This window comes from Apiospora marii, assembly GCF_038362585.1.
Source record: "Apiospora marii strain CBS 49790 chromosome Unknown utg000004l_segment0_segment1, whole genome shotgun sequence".
In the NCBI taxonomy this organism is placed as follows: domain Eukaryota; kingdom Fungi; phylum Ascomycota; class Sordariomycetes; order Amphisphaeriales; family Apiosporaceae; genus Apiospora; species Apiospora marii.
In genome coordinates, this window is record NW_027117376.1 from 486732 (window position 1) to 496034 (window position 9303).

Here is a 9303-nt window from a genome sequence, read left to right on the forward strand (position 1 = left end):
CCAGGACCCGGTTATTCCATCGCTAAGCCTCGATTTGGGCCCACAGCATTGATATCCGATCACCTCGAGACCCAGAAAAGCACATTCGGCGGACTGGGCTGTCTAGCTAACTGCGAGCGAGCATTCTGGTAATTGACTGTCACCTCACGTGGTAAGATGCTGATGATTCGCACTCTCGCTGAACTCCCAGCTCCCAATCCTCTGGGAGGGCAAACCAGGCTATCAACTGCTTGTCCCACTATGGGGATCAATCCCTGAGGCCATACTACGTGACCTGCGTGTCTGCTTGCCAGTAGAACCACCCAGTGATATTGCTTCCCACCAACCCTGTTACCGTCACATTATCTGCTGCTGCTTCGCTAGAACATGCCATCTGGTAGTGGTAAAGTCTCCGGCGTCACTCACATTACCCCTAAGCTGGCCTATTTTCAAAGCGGTAAACTCGCCGGGGAAAGCGCATGCATGCGTGTATGTATAATTCTCCGAACCAACTCCATCGCATAGGCGTTCCCTCGTGGGAAAAACCCGGGGAGTTTTCTGCGGCCCATAGTAGGTAGTAAACGATCAAAAGCATTCATCGGCATTTTTTTGTTTGCCTTTCATGACTCGAACCCGTTCACGTGTAGTGAGTCGTACGCCCGACGGCCAATCAGAGCTGTGAAACATACGATCGAAATGAAATCTCCCAAAAGCCGTAGATCTATGGCAGCCAATTGCCCAGAAAGAGCTGGGAATCGGTATACCGCCCACCCGCACACAAAGTCGTCGTCGTCACTCTAAGACAAAAGCTGGACAGCAACCCGTCCAATCAGGCCATCACAGTCGTTTCGCTAAGATTCGGCCTCCGAAAGCAATGTACATATGTACACACACACGCAGGTCTAAAAGGGTCATGGTCTGTGGGCTTTTCTTTCTTGAAGAAGCAAGCAAGCAACCAAGCAGGTATCGTTGCATTTCAGGTACCGGCGTGACAGGGGTCCTTGCCCTCCGTTTTTTGCGGAGTTTCAGGTAACATCCTGCACGGAGTCGGCTCTGCTCGTGTTCTCAGGACCTGCACAAAGAGTTACATCGGGAAACGATCCAGAGCCTGTTCGTCCGCCCGCCCCCCTGTGTGTGTTAGATTGAACAGAAAATCTGTCGGTTTAACCCCCTCGAGAGGAGGGGGGGCTCGGGAGAGATGCTCAATACTGGAAGTTCGCCACCTCAACAACACACGAGTGGTTTCTTGCGGTAAGAATTGCTAGCACTACGGTTGTGATGAATCAGAATAGAAGGGTCCCTCCAAACTCTCAAGAGAGACATCTGCGGCTGCTGCATGGCGTGGGTGGATGTGCGTGCCGTCCAGGCGCTGGCAGCGGACAGGGGTACACGGAAGGGTGGGTGACAGGCGTTGAGCAGTCGACATGCAGTTGGCGGTTACCTTTTGTGTTATTGGGGGCGGCCTTCTTCAGCGGGAAGGAATTGGCTGCTGCACGTCTAAAAACAGACCCGTCCCATCCACCCAACCGCCGAAAAAGAACCTCATCTGCGACCGCACCCGGGGCTCAGAGTGGAAAAAAAGGTCGGTTTGCGGAGTCTTGGCTCTCTACATCGTGACATTGCCGTCCACTTCAACTATAAGCGCTGAAGGATACTCTTCGTCGTCACTTGACGACTTTGGCTGGTAGATATCACACACATATTTACTTGTAGGCGCCCTGCTAGATCGTTTGGCCAGAGCGCCCCGCGGTTGCCAGAATCTCGGTACGATCTTGTGAAGATCTTCACTTTTTATGGGCGGGAAGCCAAGACAGGCAAAAGCGGCTGCTGTACAGTTGGGTCTTTACTCCCCAACCAAATGGAAAACAAAGACGTTTGGAAACGTAACGGCGTCCACGGGCGGTATGCGTGTTTCGCGATAGTGTGCCAGCGGCAAACGGAGAGAAGCTTAATAAACCATACATGATGTTCCGTACGGGCGGCGGGAGCGAATTGGATCTGCGCTGCCCAACCCGGCCCCCAGCCCATCCAGAAGGAATGGAGTTTTGCTTCGTTCTTCGAGTTGACTGGACCCCGAAACTGCCATTAGTTCCAACCGCACGCCCCGTGCCAACGGGCTGGGTAAAGAAAGCAGCAGTAACGCAGTATTATGCCCCCTTTTCTTTCTTTGTGTTTGCACGAGTCAACTCGGAACGCGTTGGGCGAAGGAGTTAATCAATGAATAAATGCAGCTGATTTGCTTACGTGTAAGTCAGAATGATATTAGAGACGACGTGCATGGGGAAAAACAAGCATCTTCCGTTTCGTCGCGTCCACTCCCCATGTCGCGAGTCAGGAGCGAACGGGTTCCATATTGAAGTCATTAACATGAGTTTCTTATTCTCCAAATCCGCATATTCGGGCGGTGCTCCGCCCCCCTTCCTTTCCTATGCGTATGCGTGCATGTTCATCCGAACCCCCCGACGGTGTGGAGAGAAACGAGGCAGTGGCGTATAATCTATTCTGAACGCGCAAGTCAAATTTGGGGGCCGGCTCCTACCAACAGCCAAAATGACAAGCGCGGCTTAAGTCGGGGGTGGTTGGGAACGAATTCTGGTGACTTACATACACCGACCGACTGAATCTCTAATTATATAACCAACGTAAAGGGCGTTGGTTTGGTTTTATTCGTGGGAAAGGGGGCCGTCTGGATCAGACAGGCGGGAGGGATGGCGAGAACGCCGAATAGGCTCCGAGCAGGATCCCTTCGGAGGTGGGCTGGAGGATGATCGTGGCTATTGCTGTCGTAAGACGACAGGGAGAGCTGTAAGACATATAGCGGGCGGGCTCCCTCTTGACCACCACTGGATGCTGAACATGTGTGGTTCCCAATATGGGTTATTAGGCACTTACGACTTGATGGAGTGACTCCTTTCAAACTTTGCGCAGACGGACTGGGTGCGTGGCTCGGCTCTCAAGTAAACATGCGCGGAGAGGAAGAGATCAGCAGTATGCATAACGCAGCATCGTAGAGTAGATCGTAATAACCCTGCTCGTACGAGTCATGGAAGAACAGCGCCCAGACCTGCCTGCTTTCTGACAATGATATATGGCAATTAGCTGAATTGTTGTTCTCGTGTTCATCTATCTGCGATAGTATCAAGTCAGGTTCGTCAAGCTCCTTGAAGAGTCGTCAGTGGGCATGCCAGTAGAAATCGTGACCGAGCATCAAGTAGAGGCTGAATGGATTGATCATCCTTCTGTTCGTATTAATCATCGAACTGGCTGATAGATTGTCTAAAGCCATGTACGACGGTGAGTAAAGTAGTCATGATTAACCACCCCCCTGCATGCGCTTGATTCTCTCCTCGGCAGCTCTCGCACGCCTCTCGCGGTCGAGTCGCATCTTTTGCTCGGGGGTCAACCCCCTCGCCTCCTCCTCACGCTTCTCCTGGGCCGTTTTCTGCATCCCGCCCAAGATGCCTTTGGCTTTGGACGCCTTCTCCGTGACCTTGGGGCCCTCCAACTTGAGGCGGGCTTCTTCGGCCTTCTTCCTTTCCGCCTCCTTGTTCTCGCTCTCTTTGCGCTCACGCTCCTCTCGCTTGTCAGCCTCGGCTCGCTTCATGGCTGGAGGCACTTTGGCAGCCTCCCAGTCCCACGTTTGCTCGCCCAGCTCGTCTCGAGCTACCCTGAAAGCATCACGCGTGGCCCGGTCTCCCGCAAGTTCGAACGCTGTTTTCCCCTCTTTGTTCTTCAGTGTGGGGTCTGCCCCGGCTTTGAGTAGCAGCCCGGATACAAGTGGTGCAGAGTTCTGGCTGGCCGAGAAGTGTAGAGGAGTAGGTGCATGGTGGTTTTGCTGTGAATCGGCAGGCTGGAATGCGAAGTCGGCTTGTACTTCATTGTTCTTCAGGTAAGAAAGTAGTGCAGGTAGCTTCGATCTCCGAATAAAAGCCTGCAACTGGGTCGTGTGGAGCAGGGCGGTTTCTTCTTCTTCAGACAACTTGGGCGCAACTGGTTTGGCCGGCTTCGAGGGGGCAGCCTTTGTCTCGGCATCTTGTTGCGCCTTCGCAGCCTGCGCGGGATCAAACTCGCGGACCTTCAACCGGGTCAACTCTATGAAGCATCGCATTAACTCGTTCTGTGTCGCCCTCCGTGTGCTAAAGGGGAACCCTCGTATCCGCGGGTCGTTAGCCCTCATGACCTGGTCTTCATAAGGTCCAAACAGGGTCCTTCGGTTTGTCGCGCCAGTCGCTCGTATGAACAGTAGATCCGACGTGTTGATGAGGCCCTTCCATTCCTGCAGTAACTGACGGACCTCGTCGATTAGGGCTTGTTCGTTGTACCGACGTATGCTGGAGCCTGCCGAGTGGGCATTTCCCTTTGCATTATCATTCGCAGACTGCGAGCCACCTTGCTTTCTTCTCGTAGTGTACCTGTGGAAGGTCTTGTGTGCCAGAACCGTCGCCTCTCTGTTCATTGGGCCTGACGAAGCGTGTTTTGTCTGTCTCGGCGCAAGTGACACTACCATGGCGGCGAAATGGCCTCCGCCGATCATACACATGAAGACATGAGGCCCCTTGTATGCGGCCGGGACAGCATTGCCGTCCTTGACAGACTTGGGGGCCGGTATAGGATCTAGTTGCTTCTTCCTGATGACCTCTACCACTTCGCCGTCATTGCGAGCTTGTTCGGGTGTTAGGATGGCGCGGTACATCCCGAAATAGTTGTTTGGTGGAAGAACCGGAGAACTGAACCATATCATCGGCGCGTTCCCAGTTCCCCGTTTCTTCTTTCTCACGGAACCGTCGTCTTCATCTTGATCCGCACCTCCATTGTTGGTACTCCGACTGGCCAGGGTTGCCTGTTTCTTCAAGAGGGCCGTAAGGGTGCTCTCTTGTTTGCCCTCATCCTCCTCATCGGACTCGTCGGAGTCCGAACCCGACAGACTCTCATCCAGATCACCAATCAAGCTCTCGAATTCGTTTTCTGTGACGGCTTTGTTACCGCGCAGTTTTTGCTTCAGGTTGTAGTGGTGTAAATCGGACTTCTGGTGACTGCGCTGGTCGTCGACAGAAGTGAAGGCGAGAGCGCATAATGAACAACTTTGGGATCCTGCGGTATTGTCGTTGAGTGACGCGTGTGATGCATCCGGGGTAGGCGTAGGATCCAGCGGAAGGGTATCGGGTAACTCGGCTGGAGATTCCTTGAACTCCAGGGTATTAAGCACCTCGTGAGGCAGATCATAGACTTTTGGGAAAAGCAGCTGTTAGTGGGGGAAGATTCGAGCTTGCGCTGAGAGATCGGATGGGCTTGTCGCGAAACACATACCGTAGAGCGGTCGCCGCAGTATGTCTTCCGTCTTCTTGTCCATTTTCTGTATGATAGCTGGGTAGAAAGGTGAGATGTGAGTGCAAACAAATGGTTGGGCTGCTGTCGCAAACTTGACCTGCTACGATGATGCTATGGTGGGGTTAAAGTACCTACAGCCTCCAGACTACAGGGATTATGTTGATTACTTAATTCCCGCCGGGATGACTCAACGGGCAAGCCAATAGCGCACAGCGCATGCCAGTGCCATTGACACCCCACCCCCACTCTTACCAGGCGTCTTCATGTTGGATTGAATTGTGTGCCAGTAAATATCGGTTTCTTCAACCTGGTGATGCATTATCTCACAATAGTCAGGCCATATCCATTGCGTGATGTAATACCCCTAACCACTGTCATTATGAGCTGAAAACTGACTGAACCCCTTGGATTTTGCTAACGGCCGAGCCGACTACATGTCAGCTGAGCCGCATCTATATTTACATAGCAGCTGTAACGAAAGCCTTGTAAGTGTTACAGTAACCATGTCTTAAGGCTAACGGTTATGCCCGCAATCGAGTAGAGAGTCCGGTTGGGCATATTCGCATTCGGGGATAGTTCTATGATAGGAAAGTCAATCAAGGGCAATTTTCAGCCTCGTTACGGACGTCTTCTGGCAATGCCACACACCAACGCCGTGATTCCCCTGCTTTTATCAAACCTGCTGGGCAACCATACTTCTTTGAAGGAATCAGAAGGATGAAATCCAGGATATGTACGGTAAGGCAGGCTCGTGGTTAGACTTTCATAACGTTCTCGTTTGTTTATTCTTTCCGTTTCGCCAATATACATATATCTATACATGTATGCCTTTACTCAAGCAAATCAGACTGCATTATTCATCATACACCTCACACATCGTTTTGAATTCTAAGCGGACATGGCTCAACCACAGAGCAACGCGACCGATATTCCCAGGACGGAGAATGGTACTTACCATTTTACTGCCCTCCCGGAGGTCTGTACCGACTCGGGCTGGCTAGTTGTACCTCCTGACTCAACATTGGAAGCATGTTATCTGCAGACTCCAGCCTTGAGCAACGGGAAGACTTCGCCGAGCAATGAGCTCACCAAGTCTTCGGAGTATAGGCTGCCCTGGTGGAGAACGCATTGGATTTGGATCATTGCTGGTGCTATCGTCATCGCTGGTGGCATCATCGGTGGCGCTGTAGGAGGGACAGCAGGTAGCAAGTCTCGCTACGACACTACTACAGAAGCTCTCTCGAGCTCTTCTTTGTAAGTCCTATCCTCAATCGATATTATTTCCTACTCGGAGTGGTATGTTATGTTTCTCCATTATAGATAGAAACACAACTCACGTACCGTCAATCTACAGAAGCATCCCTAGTCAAGCATCACCCACCACAAGCACTTCCTTGGTAACGTCTACGCCCATTACTTCAGCATCGTCTTCCGCCTCCTCCACAAGGACAACGCGGACGGGCACTGTTCGTACACAAAGACCTACACCATCCGCCACGCCCTCGAACCAAATCTACGTCGGCGAACTTGACGATGGGACCTCTATTGGCTTTGTCGTGGATGGCTCGTCCAACGCAGCATGCGCCTGGGCCGTGAACCGTGTGCCGGATGGACACAATCCGTGCGGGTCCGTCTTCATGCTGCCGGACGGCTTCGAATATGTCTGGAACGGTTGCGGTGGCGAGACCTGGATCACGTGGCGGAACCCGAGCAGTCAAAACGATATCCAATTCCAGGATCTAGGAAATCCAAAAAGTTGCCGCTACGCACCTCTGACATATAAATGCGGCACGGAAACTATACATGCAAACTATCTATGCCCTAACCACACCATTGGCGGGTAGTCTCTGGTAGACTCGGGATACGACTTGTACGCAACTAGAACCCCGGATCGCCTATAAAAGGCATCGTTCCACCCGCTTTAGGACTCTGCACAGATTTGGACGGTGAAGCTATGTCACTGGAACGATAGACGGCATATAAAAACTACTGTAGGAGCCGGCTTGGTGCTGTCTCGTATAAGAGGGTCGGGGGCTTGAATAGCTTCAAGATCGATGCCCCCTTTACTCCCCCTAACTATTACCTAGGTGGCGCAGAAATGGTGAAGGGCAGATCTTGAAATTACCTGATGTGTATCCCTCTGGTATTATTTAACGGTCCAGACCAATTCACATCAAGGCAAGAGATGTCGCTAAATCCACTCAGAGCTTAGCCACTCTGAACAAAGGGCTGAAAGAGGTGCTTTTGAACTGAAGCGGCATATTGTTACCTTGCCTTTATATCCATATCGTCAAGGGGCTCTTTCATTCTTAGGCTCATTGTGTCTGTTTGACAATGACAACCCTGTCGTACAAAACTACTGTTCCATACCCCTGTAATCGGTTCAAACTCAGTGTTTTCATTCCATCATTCCAACGCAACCTATTATAACAGTTGACCGGCTCAACTCTTCTGGGGAGACACTTCTGGTTTTAGTCTCTCTGGCCAATTTTCTGCCCCCTTTTTACATTCCCCTTCCCTTATTTCTGTATATATACACCTATAAAACCCCCGCACGGCCAAGATGTGCGACTGTAAGGTAAAGACGTACAAGTATACTGCTTGTCAACACCGGTCCAAGACCAGAATCCTGTGCTGGAAGGCCAGTTGGAGGACGACCAACTTCCTCTGCCTGGGCCAGGTACTCTCCAAATGTAAGCCCAAGAAGGAGAAGAAGGAGAGGTTCGGGCTCTGTACGCGCTGTACTCACCACTTCCTCCCGTACCACATCAACGACCCTAAGTACGTCCGCAGGTACATGGAGTGGAAGCAGCGTAACGGCTACGAAGGCAAGAAGGTAGATGCTCAGGTCGTGCCGATCGAGGCCGTCTTCCACGTTAAGAACAGCAACAAGCGAGGGAAATTCCATCAGCAGTCACCAATGCTCGCGCAACAGCAGCGGAGCGTCGACAGCTTCGATCTGGCCGCCGCCGGGGCCCTGGACTCCGATTATGCCGGCAGCGCCTACTCCCGCACGCCCGTCGACCTGTCGGACCTCCCCCAGAGCCTGAGCGCCGACCTCGGCCCGCCCTCCTTCCGGGGCCGAGCCCACGCCGGCGGGCGGATGCTGGATCTCTACCGCGGCAGCCGAAGCAACACCGACATCCGCGAGACGCCCCTTTCTCCCTGCAACGAGCGCAAGCTCACAGAAGCCAGCATCCGGCTCAACCCCGCCCCCAAAAAGCCCCACTGGCGAAAGTCCAAGGCCGACACGGGCAACGACGACCGCCGCGGATCCGAGACCTTCTTCGTCGTGGCGACGCCGTCGCCGGCCTCGCGCACCGGCTTCGTCGGCCACGTCCGCTCGCGCAGCCACACGGCCGTGCCCGTGCCGCCGCCGCAGCCGGTGCGCGAGATCTTCCTGGGCTGCTTCGAGCACAAGCTCGATCGCCAGCCCGCCTGCGCCAACTGCACCGAGGCCTACTTCCGCGAGCGCGGCGTCCCCAACGCGACCTTCATCCGGAAATGCCACTCGGCGCCCCCCGGACTCGTGCGCGTGCGCACCCCCGGCGGCCGGTTCACGTCGGCGGCCCAGGCGCTGTGCATCTGCGACCGGTACGGGCGCGACAACTGCCTGGCTTGCTACGAGAAGGAGCAGGAGAGCCTCGGGCTCCAAGCGACCTTCTTTTGAGAATGGAGTACAAGGTGCGTCATCCTTTATATAAGTGTATATGTACGGTAAGTTGTTATAGAGTGGAACAATTGAGAGAAGTATCTTCGCATTTCTGTTTACAGTCGCGGCGCTTATAGGAGTCTGTGACTCCTGGCCTGGTTGTTTTCTTAAGGGTATATATGCAGACAGTAATTACTAATAATGCGATTCTGTTTACTCAATACAAGCCCTGTATATGTAGACCTTGTGATCAATTGCTGCCTACTTGGAACTGCAGTACGCTGCTATTGATAGAATATTGCTACCGTCTCGGGCTACGACTATATTATCAAACATGTTGCCTA

The 9303-nt window shown here is 53.0% G+C and overlaps 3 protein-coding genes across 3 annotated transcripts; 2 read left to right on the plus strand and 1 right to left on the minus strand.

Moving 5' to 3' along the window:
• Window positions 1–3292: 3292 nt before the first annotated feature.
• Window positions 3293–5329, minus strand: PG985_007126 (VMS1-like protein; the record flags this gene model as incomplete). The annotated part of the gene is made up of 2 exons (XM_066826895.1): window positions 3293–5205; window positions 5287–5329. 2 exons carry the CDS (start codon window positions 5327–5329, stop codon window positions 3293–3295), a joined length of 1956 nt encoding a protein of 651 aa, XP_066684570.1.
• An 876-nt stretch (window positions 5330–6205) lies between these two features.
• On the plus strand, window positions 6206–7151 carry PG985_007127 (uncharacterized protein; the record flags this gene model as incomplete). Its single annotated transcript, XM_066826896.1, has 2 exons — window positions 6206–6561; window positions 6662–7151. The coding sequence occupies 2 exons, from the start codon at window positions 6206–6208 to the stop codon at window positions 7149–7151; spliced, it is 846 nt and encodes a 281-aa protein (XP_066684571.1).
• Window positions 7152–7870: 719 nt separating this feature from the next.
• On the plus strand, window positions 7871–8977 carry PG985_007128 (uncharacterized protein; the record flags this gene model as incomplete). Its single annotated transcript, XM_066826897.1, has 1 exon — window positions 7871–8977. The coding sequence occupies one exon, from the start codon at window positions 7871–7873 to the stop codon at window positions 8975–8977; it is 1107 nt and encodes a 368-aa protein (XP_066684572.1).
• Between the last annotated feature and the right edge of the window lie 326 nt (window positions 8978–9303).